Source organism: Bacillus rossius, chromosome 1 (assembly GCF_032445375.1).
Source record: "Bacillus rossius redtenbacheri isolate Brsri chromosome 1, Brsri_v3, whole genome shotgun sequence".
NCBI lineage: Eukaryota > Metazoa > Arthropoda > Insecta > Phasmatodea > Bacillidae > Bacillus > Bacillus rossius.
In genome coordinates this window covers 107,475,351-107,497,930 of record NC_086330.1, presented here as the reverse complement: position 1 = coordinate 107,497,930, position 22,580 = coordinate 107,475,351, and the positions used below count along the sequence as shown (strand labels likewise).

General features: G+C 37.9%; 1 protein-coding gene across 1 annotated transcript in view; it reads left to right on the top strand.

Annotated features, from left to right (window-relative positions):
• Positions 1–21,894, top strand: part of LOC134533161 (JNK-interacting protein 1) — a 68,633-nt gene extending 46,739 nt beyond the window's left edge. The window contains exons 7-9 of the mRNA XM_063370560.1: positions 5,565–5,579; positions 20,287–20,465; positions 21,822–21,894. Coding sequence (XP_063226630.1) covers positions 5,565–5,579; positions 20,287–20,465; positions 21,822–21,894 — 267 coding nt within the window. The remainder of the gene's footprint in view (positions 1–5,564; positions 5,580–20,286; positions 20,466–21,821) is intronic.
• The last annotated feature ends 686 nt before the right edge of the window (positions 21,895–22,580 follow it).

Genomic DNA, 22,580 nt, shown 5'->3' with positions numbered 1-22,580 from the left:
ACTCGTTACTCGGGTAACGTAAGCTAGTAATACAAAATACGGGACACAAAAATACACTGAATTAAGGGGGCGCGCACAAATTACGTGGCACTCGTTACTCGGGTAACGTAAGTTAGTAATACAAAATCCGGGAAACAAAATACACTGAATTAAGGGGTGGACGGTTGGAGACGGCCAATCCCGTATACGAATGTCTCTGCGCGGGTGTTGTGCCCACTGTGGTGAAACACGCACCGCAATTAAGTTTGTCCAAGCTCCCTTGCGGGTTTGTGGTCAGCGCCGTGCGCGTGACCTTAAGTAAAGTTCTGTGAGTTGCGGGAGGCGGCCCGTGCCGTATACTGAAGATCAACCCCGCTGACCAAGTGTGGTGCGGGGTGTCTTTAAACTGATGCGGTCGGACTAGGTCCTGGACCGAAAAGGGGGACCGGGTACTCACGGAGAGGTTAAGTAAAAAAAGGGGTTCTGTTAATTAGTGACTATATTTACCGGACGTTACTTTCGATGAAGACAAAGGCTGTTGCCCCTCCGTGGGACGTAGGTCCGCCCCGGTCCGTGAGCTGTGCTGAACTGCCGAACTGGCATGGCGTCCGAGGGAGGCTCGGCCTCTCTTGCGCCAGGTTTGACCTCATTACGCTAGACTCTAAATGGGTGTGTCTGGAAGAGACTTTATTGTCGCTAAAATCCTAATTTAATGTTTCAGGAGGAATGGGTACGGTTCTTCTCTTGTCTACTCAGGTTTTCACGGGTTTGCCTTTAATCGCTGTTCAGCTCGCCTGACTCGGGTGGGCCATGGCCAGGGGTGTGTTCCGTTAGCGGGAGCGTATACTGGCGGGTGCAGGTCGGGCTCTGGGGTGGTCGTCGGCCGGACGACGTCAGTATTAACATGGCATACTGGATTTTTTTATTTTGCTGATGGATGAATAGAAACACCAGAATTGTTGTGTTTCTAATCACCCCCACAAACTTTAAAAACATAACCTGACAAATTTGAAAATTCTCAGAGCTGATTTAGTTAAAAGTAAAACTGTTTAGGTATATTGATGTTATAGGTAGTATTTACAATGCCATTAACTATCACATATAGAATACATGTTTACTTACCATAGAAGTTCGACATAGGTATGAAAACATCTTGAAAACTTCCAAGACAGTAACTCGGATAAACATCCACCTACAGTTCTGCAAACAAACAAAACATAATTTTATTGTTCGTCTAAAGTGTTGCCAATCCAAAAACAATAAAAGTTAAAAAAAAAATTCCAGTACAAACTTAAAGTGACGTTCCCAGGGGCCCTTAGCCCCTTCCCGGTCCCCGATTTATGTATGAAATATGGATTATTACGAATAACCCGGCTAATCCAGTGAGAGTGTTGGGGTTCAGGCCTACTGTGGTCGGGACCGGGAGCTGAGGAAATGAGGTTCAGATTGGCTGGAGAAGTTGGATGTCGGGTCGAAAATTAGGAAACGTCTGCTAATTGTTCACACACTGATTTATTTTGCGGCTTGTCCGCCTTAGCCCTGACCGCACCTGTCCCGCAGTCACGGAACACACACTTTCCGTCGCACCGCGAAAAGAATCTTCCGCCGAAACTCTTATTCGTCGACGTAGATGGACGAGTATTTTAACTGTCGAAGACTACGAGTCGATACATAAGCCCGTGCACGGCTGCGGACGTCAGAACTCGCGGATCCGCAGGTCCGCACTCCTCGACAGCCAAGCAGTGATTGACTCGCCCCTCCCGCGCCCGCCTCGCGAGCGCCCTGCGCCGTGCTAGGGGAGAGAGGTGGAGGGGGAAAGTCGGTGCGGAGAGACCGCCTGTTCGCTGCGAGCCAGGTGCGGCCCTTACATAACTATACATGAACCCTAATTAACATATAATTATTATTTAAGTAAAATTTACAATATTGAAGTGTTTTCAGAATTTTCCCTTTTCTTCTGTTATTTTTCAGACAGCTCCAAGGATGAGCGACCAAAATTTCAAAAGGGTGTGTCACCGTTGGGTGATCAAAAATTCTATAAGTATTTTTCCTAAAATGCCAAAATCTCTGATGTAAAATGTGGTCTAGTTGGGCGCCGTGAAAACTCTATAAAGTACTAGTGCTGTGATTGTGTATGTAGCACAACTACTAACCTCTACAGAATATTAACTAAAATATGTCTTGTTATGTTGATAGTGAAAATAAATTATTCTCAAGTTGTATGTACTGGTGTAGTTTGACTCAGTGTGAATACCAAACAATAAAATGTCGTATAATTCCTTAGCAGTATGTCTCCTTCTCTTTGGTGTAAGTATTCTGACCTTAAAATCAACAAATATAAGTAGTGTGTTTAAAAGCATTAACTTCTCTATGACTGCTGATTTCAGTGTAATAAAAACTAATTATTCTTTCAAGACAATCCAAGCTAAATATTTCTGTCTATCTGGTTTAACATACACATGATATGTAAGTATGGTTATCAATCGGAAAAATAAAATATAATGAAAATTTAACTTTTTACTAGGGTCAAAATCATGGTTGTATGGGTGACAATACTCTTTTGCAACATATCCAACTGTAACATGAAAAGTGACAGAGTCAATGATTAGCAAGCAACATACAAATAACTTTGAGACAATTATTCATGTTTACATAGGTTTTTCATTAAACAAAATTTCAATATCCGTTATACTTAAATGTCTTTCAGAACTAATTACGTTTTACGTAATTGTATCACTGAATAATAGTTTGGTTATCAGTCAATATTTTAAATATTATTGAAACACATTTTAACTGGCAAATTAGTCTTTTCTTTGTTTTTACTAGCTCAGTCTCTTTCGGTAGATCAAACTGTCTCAAGACTTCTGGACCTGGGACTATTCTTTAAACATTCAAGACAATTAATGACTTTAACAGATTTTAACTTTGATATCGTACATATTACTGATCAATGTCAGTTAACCAGGTCCAGTATGTACAAGCTACAAGTCTTTACGTAGTTAAGTAGTATTAAGTTGTTTTAGCGAGTTTCAAATTAGGTCTTGATCGTAAACATCATAGTTTAAGATATCTTGCCATTAAAATAGGACAGGTAACTTCTCGCTGTTCTTGTTAATTCGGGGATGGGGCAAACAAACCTCGTCGCGTCGTTACAATACCAAGAGGCTGTGGAAAACCTCTCCGAACCCCTGTCTCTCCTCCGATGTTGCTGGTTAGATCTCACTCTCCTCCGATGTCGCTGGTTGGGTCTCCGTCTCGATGCACCTCCTCTCGTGCTGCTGGTACTCCAGCAGGACTGGCGTCGGTCACCTGGAGTCGTCTAGAAGGATGATGTCCTCCGGTACACCGTCTACGATGCCGTCTACCGCTGTCGAACTCCTTCCATCTCGAAGATTGATAGTCCTTTTCTTCTTTTCTTCTTAATTCGTCGTTGATCCAGTTCTATTTATGCTGTTAGTCAAAACTTATCGTCGTCGTCGATTCTTTAGTAGAGCTTCGAACATCAGTAACTACCTCTTCTTCATTGTGTAGTTCCGGTATTTATTATAAAATCATCAATTTCACGTAGATTCTAGCTATTCAGTCGTCGTACCAATGTTTTACGTGATATTCTTACATTCATTTATGACTAAATCACGGAGCTCTTTCTCTCTAATCCTTCTCCCATGATAGTAGAACAGAAACTCCAGTTCCAATTTGTTTCAAACAGTCAAAGCTTTCTCTATTGAACACTCTCCGAAATCACACTGGAAATACTAAATTCTTTAAATAAAATATATGCGCAGTCGAGCGTCCAATCACATATACTCTTTCCTCAGTAATGACCCAAAAACAATATTAAAAGGTGTAAGCTCATTTCCTATTCGTCGCCGTTTAACAAATGTTTGCAAAGACATTTCATAAAATTATTACTTAGATAAAACATGAAAATACTTAAAGAGTAAAACCAAATTGACCTGACCATAGAGATACAATACTGGTAAATATAATTCATAACAGGACTAAGACAAAGTCATAGAGGTAAGAAGTAAAATAATAAACGTAAAATTCATTTCTATTGAGGGCTTCTCAAATACCTCTATAGAATAGTCCCCTTCAGAAATGTGACTAACGAACTATACTCTGATATAGGTCTTAGGACCATTTCTCATCATACAAACATCTCATCTATATTCTAATTATTTGCAGAAAATTTACATTTCATATTATTGACCTTATTTACATACTTACTTGCAAACATAGAGTATTGTCACCGATATATGTCTTCAAACGGACATATGTGTAACAGTGTATACTATTCTACAGGAGTGTAATATTTCCTCAACTGCGTTATATTATAGTGTCCTATTACTTGTTTCGTTTTAATGTCAGACAGTTCGTAACAGTTACTTCTAATAATCTTCGTGATCATATATGGTCCATCGAAGAGTAGAAATAGCTTCTTAGTAACGTACTTCCAAAATTGGCTTACTGGATTCGTTCTCTTGAGTACTAAATCTCCACAATTAAAACTCATCTTGCTGGAATCTTTCTGGTATTTTCTCCGAAGATCCGCCGTGGATGTCAACTTGGCTGCGACCAACTCTTCAGTTTCCTTCTGTATCTCGACTAATTCTTTATCTTCTGCGGCCAGAGCTTCATCGTGATGTCTCGGTAGTAACGATGACGGTATTATCAATGATCTTTTTCCTGTCAACGCTTCATATGGAGTAACACTGGTAGAACTGTGTACAGTATTATTCAAAATGCATTTTTCCGAAACTTCCCAATTTTCAGTAGTTTTCGTATTTTCTGTGTCATCCATAGCAGTTACCATCCAACTTGCAAAATTCAAAATTATTTTATGGCTAGTTAGAAAGTCTACACCGAAAATTACTGGTTTAGCCAATCCTTTTACGATTAATACATTAATGTACTTGGTGCTACCTAAACCTTCTACTTCCAATAAGGTCTGACGATTAATGATGGGACTAGCCCTTGATGTAACCCCTAGAATCTTTAAACTCGGTACTGGCATTCTCGGTAATGATATTCCGGTGCTCTCTATCATGGCTACGCAGTCTTCGCTGATGCAGGATATCTCTGAGCCGCTGTCTAATAGTACAGGCACTTTAACTCCGTTTAAAGTTAACGATATCTCCGGGCATAGCGCTTGTTTCGCTTGAACTTCGGTTTCTGTGGGCTCGCTGAGTAAAAATTCACGCTCGTTTTCTTTGAACATAATGGTGTGTATGCTTCGACAATTAGTCTTGTCATTTGTGTCGGGATCCAATTTTATACTAGCCCCGTCTAACTTACAATTAGGGACTGACGTGCGGAGCGGGTTTTCGCCATCCCTAATTAGTTTACCGCACTGTCCTTAAATCCTCTAATTTGCTCTTGTGACAAATTAGCAAATCCATTATTTGCATTCGGTGAAATCAAAAATGTGTTATTACCTCCTTGGTTTGTATCTGAGCTTCTGCTAGATTGCATGCGCGGCCATTCCGTGTTGCTTTGCTCGTGACTTGGCGCTATAGAATATGAATTTCTTTCTCCTTGTCGCGCGTCGTGAATGGTGGTGCTAAAGCTGTTCCCTTTTTCAGACGGTACAAACGTTTGTGCATTTATGCTGTACTGACCTCCGGAATGATTATTGTAATTTGCCGATCGTTCTTTCGTTGTTCGATTTTCGCCTGAATTCTCTCTGAAATTAACTGTCCCCTCCTGACGTTTATTCTCCCACTGTGATTCATTTTCGCGTCTGTCTTGTCGCTTCTCGTTTCTACGACGATAGTACTGTGGTTTATAAAATCCGTTACCATATCGCTGACCTCGATATCCATTGTGATACCAATTACTTCCGCAGTTTTCAACGTTCAGTGTGTGAATTTGAGGTTGTTTGTGTCCGCTGTTCTGCCCTTCATTTCGGTTACGCCAGTTATTGTATAACGGTGTCTGTTGGTTCGTGTTCTTGCGCTCGTTAGTTTCTTTGTGCGTTACCGTTTTATCGAGCTTAACGAGTCGTTCATACGTTAACAGTTGTTCCTTGAAATCTACAATATTACTGTATTGCCGTCCACTAAGTTGTAATTGATAATTGAGTGGTAATTGCGAAATTATCATGGCAATAAACTCTTCGTCTTCCATACGGCAATCAAGATAACGAGTTCTCTCGTACATATCGCTGATATGCGCCTCTAAATTTTGAAATTTACGATTTTCGAATTTTTCAGAATGCAACTGTATTCGCAAATTGCTTTGGATACGAGTATTCCAAAATTGGGATATGAAAGCTTTCTGAAACGATTCGTATGCGTGTACCGAATCTTTCGCCAACTCCCACCAATAATATGCCGTGTTTTTCAAGCAGTGGCTAACGCATTTCAATTTTTCTGCGTCTGTTAACTTAAATGTGTGGCAATATTCTCCAAACTGATTTAAGAATCTTCGAGGGTTTTCATTACTTTTCCCTGAATATGTTGGAACGTCATCCAACCATTTCTTAGAAGGGTGGTGTAGTGTAAGTACCGGATCTGCTGACATAATTGCAGTACTAATATTCGCGGGATTTCGCTCGGCTTCTATCGTTATCGATTTGTTTACCGGCGTGTCTTCCTTGTCGGTATTACATTCGCTAGTGTGGTGAGTCGTTAGTTGGGGCGAGAATGTTGCGATGTGTCTGGATTCTCTTTCTATTTCCCCTATTTTCGCCTCTACCATATCTAACCTTCCTGTTAGACGCTCGCTTAAGTGTACTACTTTATCGTCAGTGCGTTTACTGAATATTTCTACACCTTCAATACGAGTGTGTACACTGGAAAACTTCTGTTGCATCTCGTGCTGTGTTTCAGTTAAGTCATGCCTGATTTCTGCTGTTTCATCTGCAATCCTGCCTAAAGTGTTATTTAAGACTTGCACTAAATTGTCTAGTCTTTCGGCGTTTTCTCGCTCCTTTTGTTCCCTTTCTAACTTCTCCTCCTGTTCTATACGCTCCCGTTCTTGTTTCTCCCGTTCCCGTTCTCGTTTCTCCTCCTGTTCTTTACGCTCCCGTTCTTGTTTCTCCCGTTCCCGTTCTAGTTTCTCCTCCTGTTCTTTACGCTCCCGTTCTAATTTCTCCTTATTCATGAACTGGAACAGTGCATCTAGGGTAACAGTTGGTGTCGGCGGCGAATGACCCAACTCCATTTCCTGCTGTGACTCCATACCAGTAGTCTCGATGTGCTGTTCTGGTACTACTTCTCTAGGTTCTCGTTCAGGACTAGCGTCAGAAGTGTCATTGCTACCTCTCAAAAAATATGACTTCCTACCTGTGTCTGTCATCTTGACAAAATAAAATTATTGTCTGTATTTTTCAAAGTGTCTTGAGTTGTTCAAAAAAAAATCATAAAATAGTCCCTAACGTTGGCTTACACGTTGTGCGCCAAAAATTCTGAAGTGTTTTCAGAATTTTCCCTTTTCTTCTGTTATTTTTCAGACAGCTCCAAGGATGAGCGACCAAAATTTCAAAAGGGTGTGTCACCGTTGGGTGATCAAAAATTCTATAAGTATTTTTCCTAAAATGCCAAAATCTCTGATGTAAAATGTGGTCTAGTTGGGCGCCGTGAAAACTCTATAAAGTACTAGTGCTGTGATTGTGTATGTAGCACAACTACTAACCTCTACAGAATATTAACTAAAATATGTCTTGTTATGTTGATAGTGAAAATAAATTATTCTCAAGTTGTATGTACTGGTGTAGTTTGACTCAGTGTGAATACCAAACAATAAAATGTCGTATAATTCCTTAGCAGTATGTCTCCTTCTCTTTGGTGTAAGTATTCTGACCTTAAAATCAACAAATATAAGTAGTGTGTTTAAAAGCATTAACTTCTCTATGACTGCTGATCTCAGTGTAATAAAAACTAATTATTCTTTCAAGACAATCCAAGCTAAATATTTCTGTCTATCTGGTTTAACATACACATGATATGTAAGTATGGTTATCAATCGGAAAAATAAAATATAATGAAAATTTAACTTTTTACTAGGGTCAAAATCATGGTTGTATGGGTGACAATACTCTTTTGCAACATATCCAACTGTAACATGAAAAGTGACAGAGTCAATGATTAGCAAGCAACATACAAATACCTTTGAGACAATTATTCATGTTTACATAGGTTTTTCATTAAACAAAATTTCAATATCCGTTATACTTAAATGTCTTTCAGAACTAATTACGTTTTACGTAATTGTATCACTGAATAATAGTTTGGTTATCAGTCAATATTTTAAATATTATTGAAACACATTTTAACTGGCAAATTAGTCTTTTCTTTGTTTTTACTAGCTCAGTCTCTTTCGGTAGATCAAACTGTCTCAAGACTTCTGGACCTGGGACTATTCTTTAAACATTCAAGACAATTAATGACTTTAACAGATTTTAACTTTGATATCGTACATATTACTGATCAATGTCAGTTAACCAGGTCCAGTATGTACAAGCTACAAGTCTTTACGTAGTTAAGTAGTATTAAGTTGTTTTAGCGAGTTTCAAATTAGGTCTTGATCGTAAACATCATAGTTTAAGATATCTTGCCATTAAAATAGGACAGGTAACTTCTCGCTGTTCTTGTTAATTCGGGGATGGGGCAAACAAACCTCGTCGCGTCGTTACAATACCAAGAGGCTGTGGAAAACCTCTCCGAACCCCTGTCTCTCCTCCGATGTTGCTGGTTAGATCTCACTCTCCTCCGATGTCGCTGGTTGGGTCTCCGTCTCGATGCACCTCCTCTCGTGCTGCTGGTACTCCAGCAGGACTGGCGTCGGTCACCTGGAGTCGTCTAGAAGGATGATGTCCTCCGGTACACCGTCTACGATGCCGTCTACCGCTGTCGAACTCCTTCCATCTCGAAGATTGATAGTCCTTTTCTTCTTTTCTTCTTAATTCGTCGTTGATCCAGTTCTATTTATGCTGTTAGTCAAAACTTATCGTCGTCGTCGATTCTTTAGTAGAGCTTCGAACATCAGTAACTACCTCTTCTTCATTGTGTAGTTCCGGTATTTATTATAAAATCATCAATTTCACGTAGATTCTAGCTATTCAGTCGTCGTACCAATGTTTTACGTGATATTCTTACATTCATTTATGACTAAATCACGGAGCTCTTTCTCTCTAATCCTTCTCCCATGATAGTAGAACAGAAACTCCAGTTCCAATTTGTTTCAAACAGTCAAAGCTTTCTCTATTGAACACTCTCCGAAATCACACTGGAAATACTAAATTCTTTAAATAAAATATATGCGCAGTCGAGCGTCCAATCACATATACTCTTTCCTCAGTAATGACCCAAAAACAATATTAAAAGGTGTAAGCTCATTTCCTATTCGTCGCCGTTTAACAAATGTTTGCAAAGACATTTCATAAAATTATTACTTAGATAAAACATGAAAATACTTAAAGAGTAAAACCAAATTGACCTGACCATAGAGATACAATACTGGTAAATATAATTCATAACAGGACTAAGACAAAGTCATAGAGGTAAGAAGTAAAATAATAAACGTAAAATTCATTTCTATTGAGGGCTTCTCAAATACCTCTATAATATATACAAAATTGTCCGTCTTTGAGCGGTCCTTATCATAGCCGTAACGGCACATGCGGGTGCGTCCCTAATACGTCGCACAGCACTGCACTGCACTGGGGGAAACAGGGTGTGCCCCCTCAGGTACCCAGCGATGGGCAGAAACGGCCTCTAAGCCTAGGAGGGCACGATGACTGTCGTCAATAGTATTCAAAGTAATGTATGTAAATATATGTATATGAAGTTTTGTCTCTATTCACCCCTCTGTTTCTATTCACCCTGTTTTACGATAGTACTGCGAATATTTTTTTTTTGTAGCGGTACAATTTGCTTTCATGTAAATTCACAAATATATGTAATTTTACATGATTTTTGTTTTTATTTACGAAACTTTTTACAGTATAGTGCAACAATGGGTTGCACGCTTAAGTATTTGTTATTTGAACCTGGAGCATGGGATAAGTTTTGGTACCAGTATCAGTGTTTGAATTAAACCTACAATCGTGTTTGAATTGGTTACGATTTTGCTAGAAACTTACACAGTATTTTCCAGTTTCATCAAGTGATTATATTGTGTTTCTGCAGCGCAAAAAACTTTAGTTTCCAGTACCGTAGAATGGGGTGAATAGAATCACTAGGGTGAATAGGATCAATATTTGGGAAATTGTTTTATGGTTATACATTGTTCCTAAATTTATAAATATACAGCCACATGTTGCTCCTTTTTTTGTTAGTATATCTATGACTCTATATAATGGTATTCCCAGTCTTTATGTTGGTTCACCTGTTATATTAAAAATATTCAACTGTTTTGGAGCGAAAAAACATAACCTAAAAAACTTTGTGTACCTATTCACGTGTTTTATTAGCAGGAGCTAGTAAATATTTTTATTTTGTGCCTCAAAGGATCATGAAAGTAATTATTATTGCATTTTTTGAAAGATATGGCTTACCAATTTATTTTAATTGGATCAGTGTAATTTTCGTATTTTGTCGGGGTGAATAGAATCACCATGCCACGAAGTTATAAACTAGTTCCAGGTGGTAAGACATACACAGAATTTAACAAATTGGACGTTATGTATGCAAATAATGCCATAAAAAAGGTAGGCGTAGTATACGAAAAGCTTGTAAAGAATATAATTTATCATAGTCTGTGCTTTATCATTTTAAAAAAGGAGACAATGTGAAATAACAAGATCTAATAAACTCCACTTTCAGAAAGTGAGAAAATAATTGTTGACAGGTTATTAGTTTGTGCTGAATAGGGTTATCCCATTGATGCCTTCTCTTTATGATTGTTTATTAAGGACTATTTGGAAAGAAAGGGCAAAACAGTAAAAAAATTAGCTAAGAGGCAATATGCTGACGTCCCTCGGCCTGAGGTCCCTAAGTCCCTGTTGCGAATTGTCCTGAGACTCGCCCTGATTTGCCCGCGTAGCTCAAGTCGGAGAGAAAGTGGAGTTCAGGCCAACGTGGCTGGAACTGGGAGGGAAATTTGTATAGGTAAGAGGAAATGTAGAAGGTTGGAAGGAGAAGATGTTGCTGTCCGTTTTCACGAGCTCCTTTATTCCGTCGAAGCCCTATCGCAGCCTGGTCGACACGTTGCGGAACGAGTGTCTTCCCTCGCAGCGACCTGAACTCCCGGAAATACACTATTAACAACTGGAACACGACTCGATGAGACTGCGGAGGCAGTCCCGTGACAAAACGTACTGATTACGGAAGTTCAGTTGTGCAAAGCGTGCGTCTCGAGCGGAGCAAATTGCGAAGTGAAGAAGACGCGATCTGGTTGACGAGATTTATCACTGGAAATCCTGTCACAGCCTGGACGATCACGTCGGGTGACGGACGTTTCATCCACGCTGCGACCCGGACTCCGTAACGTACTACTTCTCGCGGAGCGGAGCGAAGCAGGTCTGCTCCGTGCGGCAGCCAGATGGCAACTGACACAGGGTGTCCACAAGGAAAAAATATTTTGTACCAACTTAGGCGAGAAAAAAGTACTAGATTAGAAAAAAAGTACTAAATTATAATTTGTTATGGTTTTTAACAATTTAAAAAGTTATTATGACATTGTAATGCTCGAACTTAAATATCACACCACACACACATACATTCCATAGTTTTTTAAAAAATAATTATGCTTAGTAATAAAACATATTGGAGTTACAATAATATTATATTAAAGAAAAATGTACTAGATCTGTACTAAACCACAAAAAAAGTTATAAAAGTACTAGATCTAGTACGAAAGTACTAACTGTGGAGACCCTGAACTGACACTGCGCCGCCCGCCCGCCCGCCCGCGCGGGCTGCGGAGACGAAGGGGAAGCGGGCCGGCGTGGGAGAGACGCGACTCGCGCGGCGGGCCAGGCTTGCGGTTCTACATGATAACATAGGCACTGAAAAATATATACAAAAATCTTTAAATGCAAATTATTAATGAATTACGAAACATAAATTACTTTAAAAGACGTAAACACAAGTTAAGAACTATGACAACATTACAAAGTATTATACAAAATGTATTTTACAACAGGTAATACACTGACACGATAATTATAAGATAGAAGGAATTATTTACATACACGTATTCGTTTAAGGACGTTCCAGGGCGCACACGGGTGCGTCCCTGATCGTAACCACCACACTACACTTCACTTAATGCAAGAGAGGACGCTGACGAGGCATAACGGCCTGAAGGAGCCGGGGAGACACTATGGTCGAGTCAATGCCTGGAAAAGATTTCCCTGCTAGTTTCATAAAAAGACAAGGATAAATTAGCTTTAAGAATGTGTCAAAACATCAAAAGTTCATGAGCAATTGTAACTTCTACTACCGTGGAATGGGGTTACTTTGATATTGAGGGGTTTCTTTGATCAGCTGCTACTCATATTAAATTGGCTCCATAACATTGCCAAATAGTTGAATGCAGTGTTGCTTTCATAGTAAATGCCAGCACAAGTATTTTCTAGGCCATAATATCATTTCTTGGTGCCATTTTGTTTTTGTTTTCTAAATGGAATGCCTATTTGTTGATGGGAGCCAGTTCATACATTAATTTTTGTCCCAAAAAGTGTAAGTATTGTAAATACTGCTAGCTTGTTCTCACTGTTTTAAGAGTTTAAATGTTTAATGTATGGTATATATGTTTTAATTTTGTGGTTTGTACAAATTTATGCATACCCATATGTTTATTATAACCAGTGGCGAAGGGTGAATTTCATAGTGGGGGAACCAAGTATGTTCACTGTTACCCCCTATGAAGGTGAGGGGGCCCGGGGGTCCTCCCCCGGAAAATTTTGATTTTAAGGTGCAAATTGGTGCTATTTAAGCGGTTTAACGTATCTCTTTTGTAGGAAATTTTATGCTCTTTAATTTTGTATCAAATTTATTTATTTTTTTTGCTAAAACCCATAGTTTGGAAAATACTCAAGCAAAAGCGATGAATTGTACCTTTAAACAGCCCTCCCATCTCCCATTCACCACCGACCAATGGGTCTATTAGTATGTTTTTCATCTATTTTTCTTTTGTTGCCTCGACTAATAAGGTGGCTTCCGCAGCAAAACAATTTTAAGTGTCGATGAAAGCTAGGCCTAAGAGTTTCTCTTCAAAATGTTAAGTCAACATTTCCTATATTATAATAAAATTAAAAATCTGGTATGACTAAAACTTGAGCAATCGTCGTTACACGCAGCAAGATATTTTAATGAGTGAAACAGTGAAAGATACGCTCGGAAACACATCACCAGCATACCTATATCAAAATTCACGAAATTATGATTTTGGTAGTCAGTGCAATACATGTTATAGTCACACAGAATTTAATAATCTTAACTCTTACTTTCAAGCATGAGCATGTATGGTCATTTTGTTAGGCTATTTCACTTATTAGATTTGAAGCGTCTTTTGCACTGCACACCGCTTGATTTAGCATTTGTTACCATACACGATGGCTGTATCCGAATACTGGCCTAATGGATCCCTTAGCTAAGGGATCCACTAAAAGTGCATCGTAGTGGACGCGGCCATTTTTGTGTTGAATCCGAATTCTCACAAGGGATGCCGATGCATCCCTTCACGCATCCACTAATTCGAGATTTCTAGGGATGCGACACTCGCATCCACTAACGCGTCCCTACATCCATTAGCTTCGGAATCGGGTTTTATTTTGTTTGTGTATAATATTACTTCAGATTTTCAGCATAATATTTGTTTAAAACATTATAAGCGAAAGTGATAACTTAAACAGAGACAAATGAATACGTTAATAAATATAATAAAAATACGAATTTAAACTTAAAGGATAATTCAAAACTCATAAGTATTTTTAAAGTTTACAATTTATAAAATGTATTTTATTTGGATCGCTAACATGTATAACATACACGTTACATTATTTTTTAATTCGTAGGTATTTATTATTTTCGTTTTGCTGAATATTCGTAGATATCCCTACACAAAATGGCTGCGTGAACATTAGTACGACTGACAGTCAACAGGTGGTGCTAGTAGTAAAAGTATTCGGATACTATCCATCCATTAGAAATGCGTCCTCTACATTGTGGCTGCATTTGCTAAGGGATGTAGGGATGTGTGTGCTAAGGACGCATCCCTATGTATTCGGATACAGCCGATATGTCTGGCGTGGGTCTACCTTGCAAAATTAAAACTCGTTTTTGTTCGAAACTTTTAGCAAAAAGATGAAACAAGTAAATTTTCTAGAGCTGTAGAAAACCGTATGTATTGGGTACTGAGTAACGGGTGCGCCATCTAGTACCGAGTAACGAAACGTTACACACTAGAGCTGTAGCAAACCGTATGTATTCGGCACTGAGTAACGGGTGCGACATCTAGTAACGAGTAACGAAACGTTACACACGGCTGGATTTCGTTACTCGCATTTTTCGTATGTTTTACGCATGCATGCGCATATTCGATGAATTTACGTTACAAAGAATGATATTTTTTTTCTTAAGTAAAGTATAATTTGGAAATTCGTCGTCCCAGTTTTTTACTGTTTATATGAAAGTATTTTTTTTTTACAAATTAGAAATAAGTATGTTTTTGTTTTTTATTATCGCGTATTTTCACGTTTTTATCTTAAAAGAGATAATATAATAAAACCGCTGTAATAGAGATTTAATTGTTTCTTGGTTACCATAAAATGTTAATTATCAAATATTGTTAATTGTTTATATTCTATTTATTATTATTTACGCGACGTCATACTGTACGTGTACGCAATACGACTCGATTCGTTGCTGCAACATAACATAGCATGTTATGCGGTATCAGAAGTAACGAGTAACGATACGATAGTAACGAGTACTAATTGTTATAGTAACGAATACATACGGGTACGCTTTTTTTCGTTACTTTTACACCTCTAAAATTTTTCTACCACGCAGTCACAAGCGCGTCTGTTTCCTGCCGCTCCCTCCCCTACTGCGACAGCTTCGTCCCTCCGCACTCCCCTTAAAAACCCTTCCATGGCCAGGGCCCGCAGAATAGACTGTTGGTTCCCTTGGCCAAGCCTACCGCAATGAGAGAGTTCAACAATGCTGTAGCTATGTGGCCACTTTTGAATTTGACGAAACTCTTCACCAAAAACTTGGGACGTAATTAAGTATTATAAAGTACGTATTCTTAATGTAGTAAATCTGCTTTCAGGCTGTCAGGCGAGTTATTTTACGCAACGCGAAGCACACAATTTCTCTAGAGAATATGCCACGCGGCACGCGATGGAACCAGCCCTCTGGCTTGGTTCCCCAGGTCGGAAGCCGAAGCCGAGTGCTCACGGAAACACCCGAAGGCGAAGGCGGAGAGGAGTCGGCCACCAATGAAGGCGCAGAAAGCAATGGTAGTGCCGGGGGGGGGGGGGGGGATGTGAGAGCGGAGAAGGCAGAGAGAGAAAGAGAGGCGTGAGAGAGATAAAGCGATAGCTGAAGAGGTTCAACGCGCGAACGCGCCTACACAAAGTGTTAGGGCGAGCTGTTCAAAAAATACGAGTTGAATTATTTACGACAGTAGACAAGTAGTAATATATTTATTTTATTTATTTGTCAGCAGTAGGGAACCAATGGTTCCCTTGGTTCCATGGAATATTCGCCCCTGATTATAACCTATAATTTAGTGTGGGGTTACTTTGATCACTTTAGTTTGAAGACAAGTACAACATGTACCTACCTACTGTAATTTTGTAAACATAATATTTAAACCATGTAAGCATTATTACACATATTTTTTTTCAATGTTAAAAGAACTAAACAGATAGGCTTCTAAAATAAAAACAGTTAAATAGTTACAAAAACAGAGAGAATGTGGACCTGTCAGGATTCCGAGAAAGAAGAAAATCACTGTCACACCTGGCAAAAGTGTAGTAGGTAGCAAGCTCTTCAGAAGATAGTGATGACAACGAGAAATTGGTGTCTTCTAGTGAGAGTGAAAGTGATGAGCACTGTGAGGAAGAGGAGGTTTTTTTGGAACCAGTCTTAAGTGATGATATTTGTCCTGGCCAGTATGCCCTGGTAAAATTCTACGGAGGATCACGAAAAAAAAACTGTTTTTAGGTATGCATGTATCATCCAGGAAGTCAATAATATGGATATTAAGGTAATGGGAATGAAAAGTGTGGATAATGGGAAGAAATTTTTCAAGGGAATGGAGAATGATATTTCAAGCATTACAAAAGAAAATATTCTCGGATTTTTACTGATTCCAAAAATTCAAATCGCAGGGCAAAGAGTACTGTATGACTTTGCAGCAGTGGTGGATGTGAAAGAAAGTTTAAACTATGTCTTCATTTGTTAGATATTCGTAATGTTATGCTAGTTCTGTTTTATTTTCCAGCATTCTTGGAATACAAAATTAATCTGAAAGTAGGACAGTGCGCCCTGGATATCTTATGTGAAGCACCACAAAATAAAACTTTTCATACAGTATGTTTGTGTGTTAGCAGGAAGTTAATTATAATGGCATTTTGAGCTAAGATAGAAACTGTGGCTGATAGGAAGAAGTTAAGGCAGTGGAGAGTAATATTGCATGCATAAAAAAGGACAGTTTTGGATTATTACCAACCCCACATATTTTGAACATTGGGGCAACATTGCAGCAGAAGTGGATATGGAAGAACATTGAATTGCAGTTTTAATGATAATGGATTTTTATATATTTGTATAGAAAAAGTAGAATAAAAATCAAATGTTTACTTTTGCTGAAGTGTGTGACCAAAGTAACCCCCACGACATAAAATTATATTGTGAAGATACTATCAAAGATGTTCTCATGGGGGTTACTTTGATCTACTCCATAAGCTTTAACCTTACTTTCTGTGTAGTTAACCTCATAGTGATCAAAGTAACCCCAAACCAGGTGTATCATTGATCACACATTTAATAAGCTGTATCATTTAAAAAAATATTAATTAAGTGAATAACTAAATTTTAACAAAAAGTAGGTACTTGTATGGCTACACCAAAAAATAATTATTTCATTCCCTTAAATAAAATACTTTTTATATGGAAATGAGAACAAAGGGGACATGTGATCAAAGTAACCCCATTCCACGGTACTGTTGTAGAATATTTCAAGAATTTGGAAGCAGGGATCAAAGATGTTCCACATTGTAATGTGGTTAATTACGATGAAACGACTCATAGTGACGATCCCACACACAAGATAATCATTACAAAACGGGGTTGTAAATATCCAGAGAGGATAATGAACTTTTCAAAGTCGGTTATGTTTGCTGGTTCTGGAGATGGTGCCCTCTTACCTCCATAAGTTGTGTATAAAGCAAAACATGTGTATTCAACATGGATTGAGAATGGGCCAAAAGGATGCAGATATAATCGTAGCTCATCATGATGGTTTGACTGTGTATGTTTTGATGACTGGCTCATTAAAATTGCAGTTCCTTATTTCAAAAAGCTAGAGGGGAAGAAAATATTTCCTGGGGGTAACTTATCTTCACATCTGACAGTGCATTCAGTTCAGAAGCTGGGTCTGGAAAGAATGAAAGTTCTGTCCCAAAAGATGTGTTTCCACACCTTCTAAATACACTGATACAATCTATCTCTGAACGCTCAGCTTCAAACATCAAAAATGAATTTGTGAAATGTGGGGTGATTCCTCTGAATGCAGACAAAGTGTTAAATCGTTTACCAAATGAGAACCCTCACAATATGGATGAGATAAGAACTGCTATGGGTGACTCCCTGAAAGTGCTGCTCCAAGAAATGAGACATAGTTACTCTTCCACACCACCAAAGGAAGAAGCAGCTTGATATTCCGGCTGGAAAAAGTGTGTCAATGGATGACTTTCATCTTGAAGCTGATGGAAGAAAGAAATGATCCTAGTACTCCAAATACCAGTGAGCCTGTTGACCCCTCATCTAGTGATGAAAGTGAAATAACTTCAAGATCGACTAAAGAAGCAACTTCGAACACTGTGAGAGTTGCAGTTGTTAGTGAATCATTTGTTGATTTTAATGTTAGGGGATACAGGCATGTTTGCCTTGTGAAAGACACTGATATCAGAGAACAGGACTGGTTACTGGTTGCTTTAAACTCGAATGATACTTACTGTGCCTGGTTGTAGCAAAAAAACATTGAATTTTATTGGTGTTATGAATATTGTAGATAGATGTGAATGGTGTCAAGGAATTGTATGGCTCTTTCCTAAGGCCAAAATGTACAAGAGACAGTTCTGGTTTCATTTTGGGCTTTCCTGACATCAGAGATGAATGTAATTTTGGCATTGAAAATGTCATTGGTAAGCTAGAGGAACCTGAGAAATATGGCAAGGGTTTGCTCAAATTTTTCTGTGTGCCTTAAATATATTTGTTAAAAGACCTGTAAGTTTACTGCCAACATTGTGTATGTGTAACTGATAATGGTACTGGTATGACTTAATCCATTGTGAATGATTGTTGTGGGTTCCATAGAACTCATACAGCAACACTTAATTTAGCAGTGACTTGTCTAACACTGCTTACCTGTAAATTATTTTTTTTTAATATATTTATAAATAAGTTTTACAATTTTGAATTTTGTAATTTTGTCTTTTTTCATTAAAAAATGTTTTTAAGGTGTCATGAAAGATGGCCTATGGTTAATAATGATTTAAAATACCTTTCAGTTATTCTATTCACCCCAACAAGAGGTTGAATGGAAGATACATTGAAAGTAGTAGACTGATTCTATTCACCCTGACTTATATATAATTACAGAATCATAAAGTAGGGGTTATAACTCATATATTGGACCAGTGTAGATTGTTTTATAAAATTTATATACATTCAGGGATAGTCACAAAAGTTAAAAAGTGGTCCTATTCACCCCATTTTACAGTATAAGATGAAACAGACTTTTGAATAGGCCTACCTACTTAATACAAATAGAAAAAATTCACGATCATATAAATCGTAAGGCTACTTGAATTTGGCCGCGAAAGTAGCATAACTTTGCTTGTTAACATGCAGTCAAAGATATTTTTGGGCACATTTTATGAGGAAAATATGTATTGTGGAAATGACCACACTGTGTTTATGAATATTGGTGTCTATGTGTGTATTTCACTGGTCATCCAGAAGTTTTAAAAACAATGTGGAGAGAGAATAGTTTGAACAAATTTTCTTTTAAAATAAGCAGTATAGTGAAAGACAACATATTATTAAGTAAAGTGCGAGAGATATAGCACAGAGCACCACCATCACTATCTCACAGCTGTTTCGATACAAACATTACGAAACAGGCTCAAGTTAAGTCATCTTTCTAAAATTAGTTACTCCTCACCCCCCTTTTCAATGTACAGCCGTCCCAGTGAAGACGTAAGTATACTGTGACGTAAGACGACTAATCATATAAGACGAGTAGCAACTTTAAACTCTCCAAAGTGACACAAATTATTGGATTATACACAGAAAAATACAGTGCATTTTCAACAAATTTAACTATTGGAGCATTTTTTTTTGTCCGAACAGAAGGATAATTTCAGCCTTTTTTTAAACTGGGGTGGCAAAGCATACCGGAGGGGTGGGGGGTTTGGAATACCTCCACGTGAAAGGGTTGGCTGGGGGTCCTCCCCCGAAAAATTTTAAAAAACAAGTCTTAAATTGTTAGTTTTTTTTTTTAAGCTTTTTCAGATTATTTTCACTACAAATCACAAAATATTTGCTAACATTTCCTATTTATCGTAGAAGATTCATTTTTAATTATTTTAATTAATAGCCAAACCATTTGTAAAGTAGATATAATTAACACACAACTCAAGAGTATGCCTATTTTTAATTGATTGAGTGTTCTGCATGAACTTTTATCATGTAAGTTAGTTGTAAATTATTGATTTTTTTTTTACTTTGAAATGGGGTGACTAAATACTGGTTTGGACAATGCTGCGCTGGCAACTGCCACCACTTGCCACCCCCGAATTATGCCTATGCCAAGGACCCAACTTTATCATAAAATCTCAATATGAAGACACTTTGATAATAATAAAAATATTTTGAAATTAATTTAATACAATCTGAAACCAAACACCACTTTATTTTATGTGTTGTATATTTCTCATGAACCCAACTAAATTTTGTTATAATTAACATTGGCACCTATCAAAATATTGTAAGAATATAGTGGTACCCAAACGCATTGAGAAGAGTATCAGGGGACTGCGGTATTCAACCATCTACGTGAATACTTTTATAGCAATGGTAAGATGTACTTTGTAAATTATTTCTTCTTGTGGACTTTCAGCCTCGTGACGTACCTTGTCACGACTACTTCTACTCGTTGAAGAACGTCTCTTTCTGCGCATTTCATCCCCGGGACCATCGCTACTTGGGCTTCATCACCAAACACCCTCAGTTCCAGAGGTTTGCGTGTCACGTGTTCATGGGTTGTGAATCTACACGGCCTGTTGCAGAAGCTATTGGGTAATGAGTTCTGCAATAAGATTACGTTTTTAATATTTTGTTTCATGCTCCCTGTTTACAATAAATTTAAAAAAAGCCTAAGTACGATACACACATGTTTTTTTGTAACTATTCAACTGCATTGTTATTGTGTAAGTGTGGTACATGTGCCAGCATTAGGTAAGTGCTATGCAAACTAACAATCTTCCTTGCAAAATGTAACAGGAAACTAAACATATTTTAGCTGTTACTAACAAACAAAATGCACAGTACAAAAATTATTTCATCAAATATTTTATTAAATATTAATCAGCAGCAAACTCACCTTAAGGCCCACTTATTCTGGGTGTATTTGTGTCAGTGAGGCGGGATGATAAGTGCGACGCTCGCTGGTGCTTCTAGTGCTGTATCTGGCTCTGAGCTTGCGCACAGTCTTCTCGTCGTGCATAGAACAACTATGATATTTGAGCGGTAACCATAGCATTACATGGTGGAGAAATCAAGATAAATGTGTAATGAAAATACCTTCAGAGCTTACAAGAATCTGTACCAGGTGTTTCATGCCTATAAATTATTCAAAAACACACATTTTGGCAATTTTCACTGTTCTAAAAATACAGTTTATAAACAAAATACTGAAATAGAAGTATGTACTCATTCAAGCTCAGCGTAATCTTAAATGCTTTTCATAAACAGACACCACTCTTGATATCTTATGCAGTTTTTAAATCGCCTGGTGTTTTCTGAAGTCTGGACACTGTATGTGTGCTCAGGTATGTAAGGGCCTTAAGGTGTTCAGGCTATTCAGTATTTCTTATTCAGATGTTAAGTGAGGCACTGTGATAAAATCTAACATTTTCTACTGATGAATCAATTTTAATTTCATTTATATCCCAAAATAATATCAAACATTATCATTATGTTTGATAGTATTTGTCCAACATAAAATCATTCACAACATTTACTGTACCTATAAAATTGCGAAGCACACCTGAGAGCACAGATCTTCAGTTCCAAGTATAGCTTGAAAATCTCCTGCCAGGGTGCACCGAGCGTTGGCTGAGCTAGCACAAGCATCGCAAACATGGAAAACTATGGTACATAACCACTGTTTGGTACATAAGTACGCCTATTTAAAAGTGAGATTGGCCCAAAAAAAAATCCAAACTCACTATGAACATGGAAGTTGTGCTATCTTAATCAAACATTGTCTCTGATCACCTTGATGGTGATATGTTAAACATTATCACATTAATGTGATTAAATCATCCTCCCTTTACATAACCCAGGACACAACACCCTTACATTAGTTTCAATTTTGTTGGAAAATGTATTGAATCATAAAAACACTGCTTACATAATGCATATTTGTTTCAGGCGAGCCTTTCAACGTTTCTACACAAAATTCATTGAGACAGCTTATCCAATCGAAGACATCTACATTGAGTAAACATTCAGATCTACTTCACGAAGAGGATCACTTCAATGTCAACCACAAAATGAGTGGTACATTAAAATATATAGTTTGAGTGGAGATGATAGAATTATTTTGTAGGCATTCCCTTACATGTAAACTTTACCAAACTTTTGATATTTGAAATACTTTTTTTTTAAAACCTATTGTTTTTAGTGATGTTTAGCTTTTAAATTCACGTACTTTTACTTTAAAAATAATTTAAATATTTTAATGCAAAAAAATTTCATTTGCTGTTTAACCCATTCGTGCACAGATCGGTCTGTCAGCCGTCGCATTCCTAAATGACCTCGTGCACGAGTCGGTCTGACAGACGTCCAAAATCCATAGCATTTTTAAACTTTTTTTACAAATTTAGTTCCTCGATTTTTCACTAGAATGCGTGTTTACTCTCTTTCCTAAGTATTATTCTTTGCTTTGGTGGTTAAGTCTTATTCTAATCTTTGCTGTAAACAAATATATTTGTTTTTATTCACGCACGTGTTTTTGTTATGACATTTGGTGACACGTGACAATGTGTTCAAAACGTAAGCGGATTTTTGATGACAGCAATGCGGTGGATGAAAGTGATTCTGATGTTGTGGAAATGTCAGATAATAGTGATAGTGACAGTGAAAGTAGTTATTCTTCATCAGTGAACATTTCTGAATTAGAAGAGTGCG